Here is a 19,853-nt window from a genome sequence, read left to right as displayed (position 1 = left end):
ACCGGCAACGCGCTTGGACAACCAGATGGAAAATTGTCGTCTAGTCCCTGTCCCACGTGACTAATAATTGTTTAGAAAAGCTCGAGATAAAAAAAGAAAAAAGAAGCAGATGCAATGAATTGATTGGTAGCCCTCTCAAGTCAGTTCCATTCAATCGGATCGATAAAGACGACGCAATGAACTGATTGGTTGTCCTGTCAAGTCCTGGTTTTATATATATTATTTTATTTTTACTTTCTCAGCTTGGAAAACGAGGATGGATTCCCTGCAGGTCTAGCAGGACGAGTTCCCCTGTCTAGAGCTAAGCACGGTCAGTGTCCTCCAGCTGGAACCCAAAGTTGAAAATGCACCGTTCGAGTCCGAGTTCAGGTAGACTCTTTAATTATAAATATTGTTAGAGCTAGGGGCGAGCATGATTTAGATTGGACCGATCCACCCCTTAATTTTAGGATCAATCTACACAGTATTAGTTCTCAGTTTTTGGGATTGAAAATCGACCCTATTTAGCTTGGGACCGAGGATCGAACCGACCTAATGGGTTTAGTCCGGTTTCAAGGTCAATCCAAGACCAACTGATAATTTTTTATTTCATTTTTTATACTCATTGAAAAAACAATTGAGGACTAGATTGACCGATGGATTCGTCAATTCTAAGGTCAATCCAAGACCAACTAATAATTTTTTATTTCATTTTTTGTACTTATTGAAATGGCAACCGAGAACCGGACCAACCCAATGGGTTTGATGATAAGCAAGGTCAGTTAAGAAAGACAAGCGATGAGGGTTTAGTGAGATAAGCATCAAGTGTTGAGCGGGGAGCAACAAGCCAAGCGAGCATCTAGTGGTGAGTGGTACGAGTGACCCAAAGCGAGCGATGCGAGTGTCGAGTGGTGAGCGGAGAAGTTGTTTCTTTCGATTTTGGCAAATTGAAGACTAAGAAGACAAATAAGACGAAAAAAAAAAACGAGTACTAAAAGATGATGCCGTAAGGAGCTGTTTATGCCATTTTAGACGCCGTGAGAACTTCTCACAAAAACATTTTCCTCCTTCATAATTATGACTATTGATCTTGTAAAAAATATTAGAAATCTAAAAATCTAAGTTATTAAAGAATAATGTAAAATTACTTGAACTCCTCACTAAAAATTATTTAATGTTATTGACATCGTTTATTTTAAGGTTATTCTATATAAAAAAAATGATAAATAATATATTAAATATATAGGGTTGATCTGAGTTGAACCGACCATGAACTTTCAGGATCAATGACCAACCTGTACATCCAGGAATCTTAGGACCAAGGACCGACCCAATCTCCCTGCGAACTGGACCAGGATCAATAGGGTTGGGCTGGTCCAAGGTCAATCCAGGGTTGACCCTAGACCGATGCTCGGGCCCAGTTAGAGCGCAGATATCTTGGTAATATTTCAAACCACATGAATGTCTAGCTTTGAGAAAATATTGTGTACACAAGTGTACCACATCATATTAGGCCCATCTATAGAAATTCTGAAAACGCCTCAACATGTATGCCTCCTCTCTTCGTTCAATGTGCCATGAGAGGGTCTCGCCTACATTGTAAAGAATGAGGCACTCCCTCTTCTTTCATATGCATTTTTTTTCTCCTGAGAATGTGTGTGTGAGAGAGAACGAGAGCCTGGTCATGGTGGAAACCATGGAAGCCCCAGGGCACAACCCTAAAGCTGATCGAGCGCAACTGCGCCATGCTCCCCCTTGCCACGGGCCAGCGAGGCGTCTCACTAGACATCAGCGAGGTCTCGACCTCACCATATCGGTGAGCTTAAGCATCGCCAGCGCCAAATCCTGGCAAGCTCAAGCTTCGCCGGCTTCCAACGAGCTTGTCCCTCACTTGCTTGGCCTGGCCGGTCGCCGGCCACCAGTTGAGATAATGCAAGAAGAAAGAAGAAAAAAAAAGAAAAGAAAAGGAAATAATTATAATTTCAATTTTTTAAAATATTTTTATAAGACTGAAAAGGAAGAGAGAGAGTGCGTGAGCCTAGTGTTTTGGAAATTTTTAAAACCCATTAAGTAATCAAAAACCCTAAAATTCGCCTAAATCGATAAATTTATCCCAAATTTTTTTATTACACAAAAAATATAAAACTTTGCCAACTATAACACATTTACTCAAAAAAAAATTATAATACAAAAAATCCTAAATTTGTATTTGCTTGACATTTATCCCAAATTATAGAGGATTTTTGTCTTATATGTTATAAATTTTGTTTTCATTTTTCTCTCTTCCTTCGAAGGAAGTCGGGACGCTTGCCCTCGCCTACGTCCCTCACCGATCGCCCACACCCAACACCGCAAGGGTTGTCCTCGCCTGACCTAGGTCGGGCGGCCCTCGCATCCAGTTGTCCTTCACCATGGCCGGCAGAGGGAAGAGAGGAGAAAGAAAAAAAGGAAAAAGAGAACATAAAAAGGAAAATTAAAAAATCAAAATGTCATTGACCACGAGTTTGGGATAAATGTATCACAATTAGTAAAATTCGGGTTTTTTTGGATAAAAAAAGTTTGGAATAAATTTTTATTATGGACAAAATTTGAGATTTTTAATGCCTTTTTCCTTTATTTTAGTCTTAAAACTAATTTGAGATAAGCACTTCAAAATTGGAGTGATCTATATATAATCAATTTATATTTTAAATGGGTCTAGAGTATATTTAAGATCCACTTTGATAAGTCTAGAGATGACACAAAGGCATTCGATGTCACGCCCCGATCCTCTGAGCGCATGCCCATTCATCTGCAATTGATTAAATAGCGACGTCCCATGACGCATCGTCGACCCATTCATTTTAATACGCACGCGGAAGTATATAAATAATCCCCAGACAATAAAACAATTGGATAGGAAAGTAAGGCTTTGATTTATTTTTATTTTAAAAACCAAACAAGCCTTTTATAAACAAACAGGTTTATTTACAATATCGGATTGTTTATAAAAATATCGGCTCAACAAAAAGAGAACTGTCCTATGATCCACTAGTCAAACACGTTCGCCAATTCTTCGGTCTCCACCTTTCCAAATTCTAGGGCTTCCGATCCTCCACCAACTCCATCTAAGGACCTGAAAATTATTATACAATAATTAGTAAGACAATGTCTCAGCAAGTTCAACCCCCTAAAACCCAACCAGGAAGAAAATACGCCCTAAGAGCTGCCTAAGTACAATCACGAGTTAGAGGACTTACCTTGACCTCGGTTCCTTCCTGTAAGTCAATTCAATTCATACAATCATTGAATCATATCATCACATCAAGTCAAGAATTCAGATCAAGACATCAATTGATTGACCTAGTCGATTCCAAGACAATGAGAGCCTCTCGCGGTCATTTCAATAACTCATTCCCGACTATTAATCACGGCCCAACGGACACAACCTATTTTAGCTGATAATCATGACTCAATGGGCACAACCGATTCCAAGTTCGGTGGTAAATCACGGGCCGATTAGGCGTTACCTCTATCAGGTGGCAAATCACGGCCAGATTGGGCGCTACCTCTATCAGGTGGCTTTCTTAACTTAACCCACATTCTCACATGGTTATTCACCCGCGGTCCATGACATTGAGCTTCACACTTAATTTCCTCAATTAACATAACGTCATGACATATTTTTTCGTATTCAACATACCTGATAAAAATTATCGTGTGTGGGTACACAGTCGGCCTTAATCAAAGTACAATATTTTAAATTTAGAAAATCCCACTATTTTATATAGTCCACCAAAATATTTTTGGCGTTACAAACCGACGCTTGGTTATTTTCTAATCAATTACTGAAATTAAATGAATTTAAGAATAAATTCCAAAAACACAAATCATGTACAATCAACACAAATTAGAGCTCAATTAAATAAAGATCACACCACCGCAATCGCAGTATAAAATTCCAGTTACCGTTATTCCGGTCTAATTTCCAGAAAATAAATAAATAATTAAATAAATAATGAAATTAATTATTAAATACTAAAATTGCAAACTTATGCTCGTAAAGCCTAATTGGAAGCTGAGACGGACCCATAAAATTTCTGAATCAATCTAAATAAATACTAGAGCTTGTCTAGACCTAATTGCACTAACTATCCACCTAACATGCATCGATAATTAATTAAATTCACTAATCAAATCTAACTAACCACCTAATTCTAGCTTAACTTAAACTAATCAATCCTTAAGCATTATTAACTTACTAAAAGAGGATTAGTGAGTTAAACTCACTTGTTTATGGAATCGTTCGGTTCAAATTGATGGGGATGCGACGGGGCTCGATCTTCTCCAAAGTAGCGATGGCTTTCGAGCACGAATTGGGCCTGGAAATTGACCCGAGGGAGCCCATGACACTACTGGATTTCCACGGCTGCTGGGGCTGCTTTGAGCGGCTGATTCAGTGGGAGGAACGGCTACATTTGCGGCTTCAAGCGGGCTGTTGAAGAAGTCGCGGAGCTAGACCAAAATCGAGCGGGCCGTGGGCGGTGTTCTGGCGCATGAAGATGCGGAAAAAAATGGAGTCTTCGAAGGTGGGGTGAATGAAATGCACAAAGCCGAAAGGGTTGGGGTCTGTACCGAAAAAGAAAAAGTGGAAAAAGGGGATAAGGGAGAGAGGGAGAGAGAGAGAGAGAAAGGAATTAGAGAGAAGGGGTGGGGTTGGTCGGCCATGAGGGGAAAGGAGAGAGAGATTAGATTAAGAAAGAAAAGTCAAAGAAAATGGGAGAGAAGGGAAGGACACGGCAGAGAGCGGGGATGTCGTTTTTTTTTTGTGGGGGAGGGGAAGGGACGTGAGGCCAAGTGGGGAAAAAGAAAAAAATTAAATAAAACTAAAAGAAAATCTTATAATTGAATTTTTTTTTTTATTTCACTTGCTCTTGTTTAATTCAATTTGGTCCCCAAAAATCTCCATGCTAAACCGCTTGATCCTCACTTGCTTTCTTGCACCAAATTTCCTCAAACAACAAGTCTTGGGCAACAAAACGGCAATTTCCTTTAATTTTGAATTCTATTTCATTTTTCTGAATTTGATTTCTAAACAAACTTCTCCGATTGAGATCCAACTTGTAGAGGAAAAAGCCCATAAATTTTCCTTTCACTAATTCACTTACACTAGATGCCACAAATTCCTTCAAATTGGTCAATCCGAATTTCCGTTTGTTTTCCGAATCGTTCAAAACGATTTTCCGTAAAAATCTCAAACTCGCCAGAAATTCCTCGAAAGATAAGTCGACGTTTCTAAAATGATTCATGACATGACAAAACTTTCAAGTTCTGAACTCGAGTTCAAATTCACAATTAATTTCAATTTGACACAATTTTAGCGTGACTTAACCTACCGGGTTGCTTTTAGGAATTTTTGGTGCAATTGACCCGTGATCAATTTTCTTCAAGCCACACGTACCTCTTCGACACATTGGTGGCTCTCGATTATCGTAAAGACCTCAATGTTTCAAATACGGACAGAGGACGCCAAAACGACAAAAAAATCGGACTAGTGCCGATCGACGAAATTTTGCAAATTAGTGGAATCACCCACATTTAGCCATACATCTTAGTCAAACCGGCCTATCTCCGATCTCTGATCAATTTTTAATTGTGTTGTAATGACCCTTGTATATTAGCACGGTCGAGCAGTCGATTCGTAGTTGAATTCTCAAGTCTATTACGTTTAAAATCCTTTAACGGTTTCACCTGATAGTCTAGTTATCTCGTAAGTGACAATATCAGAGAAAAACACTATAGTCGCGTCTCTAAAAGGCCCGACTTATTTAATTGAAATCAGAACTGAATTTTCAAGATGTCACGTTCGGAGAAAATATTGTGGGCAACAGTGAAGGGCGAGGCAAAGGATGAGGCGAAGTCGTGAAGGGCTATCAAAGTCGTTGACTTTCAAGGGGGAGTTTGATAGCAAGTTCCCCATAAATACTTGTTGCACATTCTGATCAGGAAAGGTTTGTAGCGTTTGGCGGATTGCTCTTCTCGTATTACGTCAAAGCATCGTCTATGTTAGACGACGGGGAAAGTGCTAAAAAAGTCCTAAACCTTTTTTTTTTTTTTTTTGTCGATTTAGTCCTAAACATTTTTACGTTATGCTAATTCGGTCCTTTCAAGCCAATTTTGGCTGGATTTTGCTAATTGGACGTTGACCGGTTGACATGGCCTAATCGGCATTGACATGGATAATTTTTAATCATATTTTTATTTATTTTTATTTATTTTTCTTTTTCTTCCCTCTTCTTCCTCGAGTGGTTGTCGGACCTCGGCAGGCGGCCGAGGCGACGGCTGGCGAGGTCGAGGTTGACCTCCCGGCCACCTCGCTAGTGGTCGTGAGGGCAGCCTCGCACTGGGCCGCGAGGCTCACGCTCGTCGGATCTAGTGAGGGTCGAGCCTCGCCCGCCCAAGCCTTGAGGGCCAGCGAGGGCGAGCGTTGCCAGCTCGGCGCGAGGCCAGCTCTCCCCGCTCTATTCCCCGATCCCAATCTCGCCCTAGAAATTTCCTCCCTCTCGCTTGTCGTCGTCGTCTCTAGGGTTTACGAGCTCGGGGTGTCCTTGGTCACGTAGCTCGGCCCCCGAGATATTTGCTTGGTTTCCCCGCGACGGCGTCGGGCGAGGCTTGACCCTCGCCGGATTCGGTGAGGGCGAGCCTCACCGCCCGGCAAGGTGGCTAACGAGGCCGCCCTCACGGCCACCGGCCGTCTTCTTTGGCCGATCGCCAAGGTCCAGCGATTGGCTGGAGGAAGAAGTGGGAAGAAAAAAAGAAAAAGAAAAAAAAAAATAAAAAAAATATTCAAAAATATTAAAATATTATTAAAAATTATCAACGTCAACGCCAATCGTGCCACATCGTTGACCGGCATCCAATCAGCAAAATTCGGCCAAAATTACCGGAAATATCTGAATTGACACAACGTAAAAAGGTTTAAAATTAAATCGGCATCAAAAAGGTTTAGGACTAAATCGACATAAAGACAAAAAGGTTTATGACTTTTTGCACTTTTCCCGTTAGACGACATAGGAAAAAATTCTTTAAAAAAAGCTTAAATATGTCCAACAATTTAAAATTAAAACACTCATTCTCAGGTATATTTAGGAAGTGTCTTGGGAGTGCTTGGAGAGAATTGGATTGTGGGTTAAAAAAGAGTGACGGAGGAAGATTAAGGAATCGACGGGCAGTCGAGAAGAGAGAGATTACGATATATATACAAAATTTATGATTTGTACACAAGCTCCTAAAGTTTCTCTTATAAATTTGTCCATTGAAATTTATTTTGCTACGTTGCCATCTACAGTGCATTTTCGCAGCCTAGGTCAGTTGCTTTTTTTTTTTTTTTGTGGCCCGGGGGGGGTTGTGGAGATGAATGCGATTATATTTTCAAGAAAACCGTGAATCAAATGAACGTCCTAATAACTATTCAAAAGAACAAAACTCCTGCGACAGTCTTTTCCTTTCTATGTTTGCGGACATGCTTCAGGATCGATAGAATTTTGGGTAAGAAACATTAAAAAAAAATAAGGATAAGGATTTGAGTCTAATTGATGCAGATTTTGAAATTGTAAGGAGCGAAGTGAAAATTAACAAACATCGAGGAGTCAACTGGGTGGGCGCAAAGTGTGCTTTTTCCCATCGTTCCTGTTTCTTCTCTTTTTCTTTGAGGAACCATCTCAGATCTGATAACATCCAAAAAGAGCTGAAGGCAAAGAGAAGGATGCATAAAGCTCATTGACAATTCTTAATGAGCGTTGCCAACGAAGTTCTTCAGAAAAATGGCCGTGGCCCACGAAACCAGAACGATGCCTCGAAACGTAAATAAAACTTTGAAAGAAGTCTTTCTCAATCAGATCAAACAAAGTTCTAAGTCAAATCAGGGCTCAGTTTTTCGTATACTACATTAAAACGGTCCGATGATGAAGGATTATTATTCCTTCTTGAAAAAACGACTCACAACCCAGCGACGGCAAATGCAAAGGACGAGGCGGAGTCGCAAAGGGCGGTGACGCCAGTGTGATGCATCAGACAAGAGAAAACAAAGTTAGGGCTTCTCCTCCATCGTGAGTCCAGTGGGACGAAGAGTGAAGAGTGGAGAGTGGAGAGAAGGAAGCGCGTCGTGTGAGACGGGAGAGAGAGAGAGAGAGAACGTGGAGTGGAGAGGGAGAGCAGCCCGCGAGACTTTGCAATTTTTTTAAAAAGATGGGCCCGCAAACAACACGTGTCACACGGTGATGGCTGACGTGGCACAATGGTCGTAGATAACATTTTCTCGAAAGCGAGGAGAGTTTTGAAAAATCCAATAAAGTGAGACCTATCTATAACACGCTATAACGTGGAACGGCCGGTCCATCTACTATTTTATCGAAATGTCTCTTGCAATTTCAACATGATCACGTGCTTCGATGGACATATGAGATCCAACACGCCTTGACTTGACTTCTACCCCGAGGTGATTCTAGTTGGTAATTATATATATATATATATATATATATATATATATATATATATATATATGTATGACCCAGAAAACCCGCGCACTGCACCAAACATGGACAGCCTCGATGTGGGCCAGGTAACAGGGGGATAAACCCTAGGCCACGCTAGTAGATGACCCACCACCCCGACGTCGCACTTAAGATCCCATGCGGCCAGCGGGATTCAAACTCCTCTCCTCCTCGCAAAGGATCATGGAAGCCTTATCCAACAGGCCACCGCAGTGGTGGTGATGGTAATCATATTTTCCAAACAACTAATTCAATAAAAACTAGACTCTTTTGCTGGATGTATGTGCAAGGTCAATGTCTCATCCGTTTCATAATATCACGAGGGCAATAGCACAAAGAAAATTTCTTTAATGACAATATTTTAAAGCATGTCTAAGGCCCCGTCGGGTTTAGTATTCCCAAGGGGCTTTTCGCCCCGAAAACCCCTTGGAAAAAAATTTTGGTGTTTGGTTTAGTATTTGAAGGTGTCTTTGGCCAAATGCTGGCCTGTGAAATGTTGAAAACGCAAAGTAGGTGGGGATCTGCTTTGGACTTTTAGCATTTCGGAAATGCAAGTCCACCTCTACTATTCATCCGTTGACTTCTTTTTTGTTTTTTGTTTTAAACCGATCATCTTTCCCACACTCTAACCGCCGTTGATCGGCGCGACAGAGTTTTATCGGATTTTATTTTTATTTGTTTAAAAATAATAAAAACCCTTTGCAAATGTTGGGTTCACCTTTTTTTTTTTGGTCATTTTTATCTTTTGACAGTCAATAGCCCAACTTTTTATCAATACACTAGAATGATCATTAATTAACGAAGATGATTAATACTAAAATAATTAAAAAAATTATTCAAAGTTGAAAACAAACCTAAAAGAACTTAGGCCAAAAGTTGAGCTTTGCATATAATTTATAATCAAATTCTTTTAATATAATTTTAAATAAATTTACTAATATATATCATTTACATTACTCTTAACATGAAAATATAAAAGATTATTTAGTCATTGTTTCTTTTTACAATTTTAAAAATACTAAAACTAAAAAAACTTAATTTGGTCACACTAAAAGGCTTTTCAAATATATGTTTTCCGAACAGTCTTGCATTTCCCTAAAGCACTTTTCGGTTATAGTTTACCAAACAGTCTAACATTTCAAAAAACCCCTTTACTTCAAAGGTATTTGCATTCTTCCAAGGGCATTTCCCAAAAGCCGAACCAAACGGGCCATAAATGGAAATTGATAACTAAACTATTGTTTTGTTCAAAATATGATATAGTAATTTCATACCATTAAAAAATGCTATGCACCCCATTTTGTCATGGACACGCAATGAGAGAATTATTTAAAAAGTCTTAAAATTATTTTATTTTTACTAATTTAGTCATAAACTTATTAATTTCACTAATTAAGTTCTAAATCTTTTCACGTTTTGTCAATTGAGTCTATATAATCAATTTTGGCAAGAAATAATTGACATAAATGCTAGCGTCACTAATATTAACGTGAACAATTTTTAATAATATTTTAATTTTTTGAAATTTTTATTTTTTATTTTTTCCTTTCCTTTTTCTTTCCCATCTTCCTCCTCTAGTTGGTGAAATTGCCTCGCCCTCAGACGAGCCATGCCTTGCCACTAGTGAGGCTTGTTCTCACTAGCTCTCAACTTTAGCTAATTGCCGAGGCCTGACAATTAGCTAGAAGAGGAAGAAGGGAAGACAAATAAATAAAGAAAAGAAAAATATTAAAATATTACTAAAAATGGTCAACGTCAATGTCAATTGTGTCACATAGTACATCCATCATCCATATTAACGATCTTCAAACGAAATTGATCGGATATACTCAATTGATAAAATGTAAAAGTTTAATATTCAAAAGTTTAAAAAGTATATTAAGTATATGACTTTTTAGACAATTTTTCGCTACACAAAGCATACTATTGTGCATGTTTGAACAATGCTGAGTTCTTTTTCTACCAAAAAAAGAAAAAAACTGTGTTCTTATCATCCAACGATCCATGACACTTTATGCTGATTGAACCGTTATGATGCAAATTTAGTGCACGCGTAATTTCCGCAGCAGTTTGGGGGAGGTCTGTGGAAAGAGTATCTGCAGGCGCCTTTTTGGACTCGAGCGCCTTTTCCATTAACAAAGAAAAAAAAAAAGACAACCAATGGGAATGCTCCTAGTTGGTAATCACATTCTCCACTAACTAATTTTTTTTTTTGATTAGACTCCACTAACTAATTTAATAAAAGTCTTTTTGCTGGATGGCAATGTCCGACTCAATCCATATTACCATGAAGGCCCCTCGCTTCAATGATGATGGTATGTGAGTTAATTTATTGAATTAATTAAATTAAATTAAATTAATTCCTTTGGGGGATATTACATAAAAAAGGCATTGGTCCGGTAGAAAATTGTCAAGCAATGATTTTTATTGATTAAATTAAAATCTTCGTGTCACCAATAGGTCATGCCAACAACGCGGGTTAGGAACAATTATAATGAAATACGACTCCTATGATTATTCATTTATTTTTTTCACTAACAATTCAGATTTTTAGTGAATTTTTTTGGCGATCAAATAAGATTTATGTAACTGATTTTTTAAATTAAAAGTTTAAAAAAAAAGCTCCACAAGCGAGTAGAATAATCAAAAGTATACCACGCGCGTGGGTGTGTTGCGCCTAGGGGTGAGCATGGTTCCCGGGTAGAACCGGGAACCGAGAACCGAACCGGAGGTTCCCGGTTCTAAAGAGACCGGTTCCGGTTCCCGGTTCTATTTTTCTAGGAACCGGCGTTCCCGGTTCCGGTTCCGGTTTCAATGGGAACCGGAACCGGCGGAACCGGAACCGGTCAGATATTTTGAAAAAACAACCCAGGAGCACCCACGTCATTTCCCCCTTCCCCTTCCTTTTTCCCTCTCTTTCTTTCCCCCTCTTTTTCTCTCTCTCTTTCTTTTTCCCCCTTTTCCCTGCTCACGTCACTTCCTGTCCCCCAACTTTTTCTTTTCTTCTCTCTCTCTTCTCTTTCCCCCTCTCTCGGCCGAAACCCCACCCCTTCTTCTTCTTCTTCCTCTTCTTCTTCATTCCTTCCTTCCTTCCTCTTGCTGGTTGCTGGTTGCTGCTTCACTCACCACCACACCGCCGCCCCACACCCTACTCACCACCACCTCTTGGCCACCGAACCACCACCACCCACCGCTCGTCCGACGAGCCGTCTCGCCGTTGAGCCCGACGAGCTGTCGCGCGGCCCCTCGCCGCCATGAGCCACCGCCGCCGTCCCTAAGCCACCGTCACCACCTCTTGCTGCTGCTCGCTTGGCCGTTTGGGTCGTGATTGCTCCGAACCGCCACCGCCGACGTGGTTGAGGCATCGGATCATCCTCAAGATGAAAGCGATTGGGAAGACGGGGATCCTGATGGAGACATTATTTATGTGGAGTAGGTCTAACTGCTGCAGAGCAATAGCACTATGTTGCTAGACTGGGCATACTGCTGCTTAACCGGTTAGTTTGGTGTTGTCTTTGTAGGGAAGAGAATTTGTTTTCTTCTGTTCAATGACAAAATACGATAGCAATCGTATTGTAGGGTGCAGCTTAGCCATATTCTGGATCTTGTTGGAACAAATTGTTATTTATGTGCTATATTTTCATAGGATTGTATATGTTATTGTCTACTGAAGGAATAGCCAATGTGCCTGAAATACTTGGCACTGTATCTATATTATTTGCCACTCTACTCAACACTGCCCATTTGGGGTGAAGAATCTTCAGCTGATATTGATTTGACCATCTTCTTTTGCCGGCCTGAAATGGGAAAGAAATTATCAGCCGATTGATTCTCTAGTTAAATGCTAAACCCAATAGACAAGCTGAATCCTTTTGTTGAGGCAGTTTGCAGTACATGCAGTCCAGGCCTTCATTTTGTTGTAATTGGTAAATCTCATGCATCAAACTAAGAAAACGATGATTTTGCACTTCTTCTGCTAGTTTACGGCACAATGAACGGATTTGCAACTGTTTGCTTGTCCCGGGATAGATACATTTACTGAAGCACCATACGCATGCTCTTGTTGGGTTTTAAGCTTTCAAGTTGTTCTTTCAGTGATGCTACTTATTATTTTCAGAATGACAACTGAAAAGTCAGTCTCTCTTCATGCAGGTTTAGGGCGGTAACAATAAACCGCTCTTGTGCAGGAAAGGAGGTTTCATAACATCATATGGACTTGAAATATATCCTGCCGATCTTTGATGCAATCCTCATAGTTTTGTCCTTGCATTTGCCAACCGCACGCCATGGCAGCTATATTGAGCTTGTACTTTGTGTATCTGAGCATGTTGCCGTAACTTTTTGCAAGGAGCGCATAGCAACGACGTGGCACCTACTTCTTACCCACTCAAATCAAGAGCGAAATGCCAAGAGCATATGCTCATACAACATGCCCGTAGTTATTATTATGAAACATATTAACCATAAGGAATCACCAAATTATACATTAGACAATGTTTTATCTAGAAAATTATGAATTTAGTTGTCTATTTGGATGTAAAAGATTCACATTGTTGCGTATTGGCAGGTATTGAAAATGGAGAGCCAACTATTGAATTATTTCGGCTTCCAGATATTCGCGCCCACTACGAAAATGAAAAAAAAAGAAAAAAAGAACCTGTTGGAACCTGGAACCGATCCCGGAACCTGTGACAGGGTAGGTTTCAGGTTCTCGGTTCTAACGGGAGGTTCCAAGTTTCAAAATGAAGTTAACCCGCACCCGAGGGTAGGTTTCGGAGTTCCACCGAACCAGAACTTGGAACCGCTCACCCCTTGTTGCGCCTATCGCATGCGCTTGCGCAATGGGTAGCGAGTGAAGAGAGAGAGAGATATGTCAGGTCACGACTCACGAGGACTATAATGAAAAAGAGAGAGCGGCAGTGGGTGGCAGACACAGTGGGATTAGGATGAAAAAAGAGAAAAAGAGAGTGGCCCACAAGAATTAAATAAATAAAGAAATAATTAAATAGGACAAAATGTATTCCACCGAGGGTGTGATCCACACCATGATAAAGTGTTTTTTTTTGGTCAAATACATCATGATAACTTTATCTATTTGATCTCCAACGTCATGATAAAGTTGGAGAACCAAATTCCCACTACCCTCATGAAAAAAATAAAATAAAAGGTTATCAATGACGACTTTTTAAATTATTTTAGGTAGATATTACTGTTTAAATTTCAGATGATAGCATTGAAATTAAATAACTGTCCATCCCCATCTTAAAATTAGCTCGACTACCCTCATGAATCAAGAAAATCAAATCAAATGATCTAATAATTGTTAAATCTGATGTGTTGCATGCAAATTCATGCCCATAGTTTCCTTCATTGACAACTAACTATCCACACTTGAATTTTAGCTGGCTAATTCGTGCATCTAATTCACGTCCATTTTCCATGTTGCATGAGTCTAATTCTTCGGACCTTAGCCCGCAAGGTTAGCCCATAAACCACAGTCTAAGCCCATTATCCAAAATCCATCACTCATACGGACCGATAAAAACAACAAGGACCCGGATCCTAATGATGAATACCTAATCAAAAAGCCCGCCAGTAAAACTTTTGGATTTTTTCAAGTTGAACGATGGACGCCATGAAATTTGCCGACAAACCGAGAAATTAGCAGGACAAGATGATCTAAACGCACTTTCGACTCGCAAAAGGCACGGCGAAGTCCCATTAGGACACTCCATACGGCCGAGGATGAGTTGGGCATTACAGGTTCTGTAATCTATACATTTACTCAATCATTCTCTGAAGCTCCCCATTGGGGACATGAGGAAGTTGATAGTCCAACATTGGGACATCACACAGAGCATGCCATCTTTTCTGAGCTGAAACAATGCATTTCCTTCCATTGTCTATGGTGTAGAGGAAGGCAACGGAGAAAGATTGAACTAAGGGGGTCCAGCACCTCAGAGAAGAACTTATCATATAACTGAACAGAGGATTTTATTGAGAATAGGAGACATGAAGATGCCCCCGCGTTCAATAGCAAGAAGATGAACTGAAGAGTCAACGGCAGGAAGAGGGAAGAAGAAGATAAACATGGAAATGAAGAAAGAAAAAGAAAAAGAAAAAAGACTTTGGATGAAAATGCCCTTGATCATGGTTTGAAAAGTAGCATGTGAGATACATATGCTTGCTAGACCCTTATTTGAGATAAAGTCGATTCTAAGTTTTTCTTTTTTAATAGAAAATGAGCTCACTTTAAGTTCTCATTTGAAATTTTTCCCTTAAAAATGTGCTGGAGTGTTTATTTGTCCAAAAAGATGAGGTCAATGATTTTTTAATCGGCATATAATCAAATTAAGCCTCGAACAGGATCCCAGCGATGCCTGAAATAAAAAATGCAATTAGTCTATGCTAATGAATGCAAATTTCCCTAAACTTTGGTAATAATGAAACGTTAAACCTAGTTATCAAATTGAGTTTAAAATAAACTAAATTCCGTGATGAAATTCTTACTTAAATGCACTTCCGATTTTTTTTAATCAAATGCAATTTCCAATTTTTTATATTTTCCTCATGGAAAAAACGAACTAGAATCTAAAATGACATCCAAGGAAGGCGAAGCACACACTATATGGACCAAGGCCCGGTCTGGATGAGGGCGCACATAATGCCCAAATAAATCGATAGGATAGGGTTGTGTCACGGACTGGATTCTCCCCTACACAAGTACCCCTATAAGTAGAGCTTGGTGTGATTGGGGAGAAGAATGAGTGATGTGGGAGGGATGATAAAACTAGTTCTTAGGAGTGGCATCTGAGTATTTGTGCTAGAAGTTCTAGCATATAACGATTATAATTACTATGAGCTCAAATAGCGGGTTTGGCCCCTCATGTATAAACTGATCAGGAGTTAATGTCGCTCTAATGAGACTATAGCAAGCTGAAACTAGTTATTGTACTGTAATGTTCTTTGTGTCTCGCTCAAGACATGGGATGCTCAAGCTAAATTGAGTGATACAATCTTGTGTGAAGATGTGATTCGCCACATCATTCTTAGAAACAATTATAAAAAGAAGGCCCGTTTGGTGTTTTCGGCTAACCAGGCGTCGCACAAGCTATTTCGTGGTCCAGAAAGTGCCGACCCGTGACACTTGAATGTCAATTGCATAAGTGCTCGGTGCAAAATGGAGAAGCGAAAACTAAGGTTTTGTCCGTTTTGTAGAAAATAAATGATTTAAAAAATATTTTTTTTCCAAAAATGATCACTTTTATAGCTTAAAATAATTAGTCAATGAAAAAATTCAATTAATGACAACAATTTATGTTTAAACACTTTCTTATGGATGATGAAAATATTTTTCGTTCATCTATTTTTTTGAGCAATAAAAGCAATTAATTTAGAAAAAAATTTCAAATCTTTATTTTCTACAAAATAAATGAAACCTAATTCTAACATTAGAGCTCGTTTTCGGGTGTTTTTGGAAATATTTTCCAAGAAAATAACCATATTTTTTGTTGTTCGGCGAAAACCTGAAAATGAAGTAGAAAATATTTTTCACTGTTTGGTGAGAAAATCTTTTCATCTATGCACCCCTTTTAATAATTATTATTATCTTTTAAAAAATCGATTTTTAAATTACTTTAAATTACTTTTTTTTCCTTTTCTTTCCTTTTCTTCTTATTCTTCATTGGTCGGTCGCCGCCACAAGTGAGTTGGAACCTCACCATAGGCCGTGATCGGGCGAGGCTCGAGCTAAGCTCGCTCAAGGCAAGTCGAGTGAGCTGGGGCCTTGCTAGATTTGACCACCTAGGTGGGGCTCTCCCCCTCATTGGCCTCGTGGCGAGGCTCTAGCTTGCCTAGGGCCGTTGCTAGCCACCATCATGGCCGACAACTAGCCATGGCCAAAGAATAAGAAGAAAAGGAAAAAAAGATATATATTAAAATAAAATGAAAATTAGTTTGGTGAAATAAGTTATGGAAAATGTTTTCTATTTTTAAAAAGTGGAAAAATTTTCTTACTTTTGAATGTGTTTTTGTTGACATATAAATTTTGACGACCCAATTATTTGTTCATAGAAAATTAGGGATTGATTTTTAAGCTCTAAAAAAAAAAAATCCATCGAGCAAATAAAAAGGAAATAAGGGGATGATCAATTTAATTGATTATGTATGGAAGATGGGAATTCTAACTAGCTATTCTTGCTTCAATTAGATATTCAATCTCGGTAAATTGGGAGTTTTCAGCCAAAGATCAAGAAATCAAGAGAATAAAAGTCAACATTCACATAGATCCGCAGGGAGTACAAAGACTTAATGAATGGATTGCAGATGGCTTCAATAGAAATAACTCCTCACCCGAACCAGAAACGATGGCCTCTGTCCTTTGGCAAATCTGGAAAGCGCGTAATGGTTTTATATTTCGTCGACAGCGTTTGGACGCGATGCAAGTTGTCGATGAGGCCCTCACCACCGCTAGAGTTGCTTGTTTATCCCAGTGCAGATCATCGGGAACAGGAACAAGAGCAGCAATAGGACAGCTACAAATTAACCTTGGCGAACTGTGGAGACCCCCAGATCCAGGCTGCATTAAGGTGAATATAGATGGAGCTTTTCAATCTAACAGCAAAACAGGGACTATGGCGTGTATTTGCAGGGATCAAAATGGGATGTTGGTCGACGGACTCACCAGAGATTTCGACGCCTCGACAGCTTTGCAAGCGGAGTTCATGGCTCTTACCATCACTCTTTACCATCTGCTAGACACTGGAAGACAACGAGATCCACCGATCATCAAGTCGACAGCCTCATTTTAGTAGAATCGGTCAATGCCTCTACGCCATTGCCATGGGAAGCTCGTGCAATAGCTGCAGAGGCCGTCAGTCTCCTCTCCCGTTTCTCATCTTCTAGGGTAATGCATTGCAAACGGCAAGCAAATTCTGTTGCGGATTGGGCTGCAAAGGCCCATCAAAATGGGCTCCTCTCTCAAGATTGGGCTACCTCGCTGCCTTACTTTTTGCTTACCTTACTTTGTTCTGATGCTTTTGCGGCTGGTTGTGCTGTTTGTAATTTATCCCCGTTATGTTAATATTACTAATTCTTTCGACCAAAAAAGAAAAAGAAAAAAAGAGAATATAAGTCAAAATGGAAACCAAATCCAAAATCGGTGAGGATAATGGCCAGATTACTAAATTGAAAGGAAAGTATCAAAGAATTATACTCATCAGGGCTGAAATTCGGTAATCCCCACATTCAAAGAAGCGTAGCTTCGAACTTTCTAAAGTTAAGTGGAGGTTTTCTTTATAAAAGAATGGCGTAGAAGAAATTCAAGGGGGCGACGAAAAAGGATTTGTGTGAGAAAGAGTGAAAAGCAGAAAGAAAAAGTGTGAGAAAGAGTTGAAAAAAAGGAGACAAGCTTTTTCCGTCCATTTCAACAAACTTTTTCTTCTCTATATCAAAAAAAAAAAAAAACAAACTTTTTCTTCTGACAAGCTGTAGAAGGAAAAGAAAGGAGACTGCAGCAAAAGGGAAGAAGTCAGTACACAGAGAGAGAGAGAGAAAGTACAAAAAAAAGAAGAAGAAAAAGGCGAGGGTCTTCTTCTTCAGCAGTCCTTCGACCGGCGACCCAGCATCGTGACCCCCGTCCGTCGCCGCGTGCACGTCCCCGCGAGCATCGCCGCGCCCCGCGTCCGGCGACCGCGCCCGACGCCCGACGATCGTGCCGTCCGCCCACGCTCAACGTCTGCAGCTCCACCGTCCCGTAGCTGCCCGCCCGTCTACAACGCCTCAGCCTCAGCCTCCGCCGCGCCTCAGTCGACCTCCGACACAGCGATCCAGCGCCGCTCGCCACTGCACCAGCAGCCTACACCCCCGAGCCTCTAATCGCCGCGTTGCCACTGTTGCACTACCACCAGCAGCACCTCTGTAATTCGCGAGTACCGTCAGCAACTCCGCCCGCGACCTGTGCCCGTCGTCGCTGCTGGTTTGCCGTGATCTGTAGCCCAGCCACCGCTTGACACCGCGAGCACCCAGCACCGCGCCTTAGCCCATTCGCCTGCAACTCCACTGCCGCTCCTCCCGTGATCTGTAGCCCAGCCCCGGCTGTCTCCCTCGTTGGCGGCGTAAAGCGTCTGTAGGCTTTTTAAGTCCGCGTCAAATTCCAGGGTTACAGGCGGTGGAAACTACCAAGCTGGAGTATGGTAGGGGCAGAGGGAATTTCCGATGGAGCGGTGAAATGCGTAGAGATCGGAAAGAACACCAACGGCGAAATTCCTATGATGCAATTGGAGCTTATCGACAGAAAAGAATCAATTTAGATAGTCATTTGTGGCTTCGATGGCGACTAGATCAATGCATTATTGCTTCAAGAGAAGTTCCAACTCAGCACTCTTTGCAATTTTAAGAAGAGTTGCTCTTTGGATAGCACCGTACCATGAAAGTTGTAAGCTGTGTTCGAGGGGGAGTTATTGTCTATCGTTGGCCTCTATGGTAGAATCAGCCGGGGGATCGGAGAGGCGATGGTTTACCCTGTGGGAGGTGTCAGCGGCGCCATTAGTGAGCTCGAACACCACTCTACGCAATTTCATTTGCGAAGAAAAAAAAAGGGTTAATACTCTAAAAAATCCCAAATTGGTACACCTGTGACAAATTTACCTAAAATTATTTTTTTTATCATGAAAAACCCCAAACTGATATACCTGTGACAAATTTACCCCGACTAATTATAAAAAACCATAAACTGGTATATTTATAACAAATTTACCCCAAACTAATTTATTCGACCACAAAAAAACTCCAAACTGGTAAATTTGTGACAAATATACCATTCACTAAATTGGATTAATATAAAAAAGAAAATCACAAAAGTTTTAAACTGTAACAAATAGAACATAAAATTATACAAGTCAACTGTTATGTATAATTTAATTTAATAATTTGACAATAAAATTTAACCAAAACTAATAGAGGGTAAATTTGTCACAAATATACAAGTTTGGGATAAATTTGTCAAAAGTATACAAATTTGGGATTTTTGTAGTCAAAAAAATAGTTTGAGGTAAATTTGTCACAAATATACCGGTTTGGAGTTTTTCAAGGTATTAAGTAAAAAAAAAAAAAGAATGGAATTATCGAATATATATCAACCATTCATTCTATCTTATCTTGATTTGATTGCACTTTTTTCGCACTTAGGAGAGCTATTATATTAAGAGCTTTCTTTCCTATTAGTTGTATCTTTCCATCCTCTTATTTGTGGCTCCATTTGGAAAACTGGAGCTTCTATGGGTGCTTTAGGTAAACTAAATCAACTGAAACTCCAACCGGCTGAAGAAGAAAACAACGTTCATT

General features: G+C 40.1%; 1 protein-coding gene and 1 long non-coding RNA gene across 2 annotated transcripts; both read left to right on the top strand.

Moving 5' to 3' along the window:
- The first annotated feature begins 11,550 nt into the window (after nucleotides 1–11,550).
- Nucleotides 11,551–12,902, top strand: LOC120291445. The gene is made up of 2 exons (XR_005549477.1): nucleotides 11,551–12,007; nucleotides 12,663–12,902. It is a non-coding gene; the product is annotated as an uncharacterized LOC120291445 (long non-coding RNA).
- A 3,974-nt stretch (nucleotides 12,903–16,876) lies between these two features.
- On the top strand, nucleotides 16,877–17,320 carry LOC120291894. Its single transcript, XM_039309692.1, has one exon. The coding sequence runs from the start codon at nucleotides 16,877–16,879 to the stop codon at nucleotides 17,318–17,320; it is 444 nt and encodes a 147-aa protein (XP_039165626.1).
- The last annotated feature ends 2,533 nt before the right edge of the window (nucleotides 17,321–19,853 follow it).

This window comes from Eucalyptus grandis, chromosome 3 (genome assembly GCF_016545825.1).
Source record: "Eucalyptus grandis isolate ANBG69807.140 chromosome 3, ASM1654582v1, whole genome shotgun sequence".
NCBI lineage: Eukaryota > Viridiplantae > Streptophyta > Magnoliopsida > Myrtales > Myrtaceae > Eucalyptus > Eucalyptus grandis.
The sequence above is the reverse complement of the archived record's forward strand: the minus strand, read 5'-3'. Positions and strand labels throughout refer to the sequence as shown.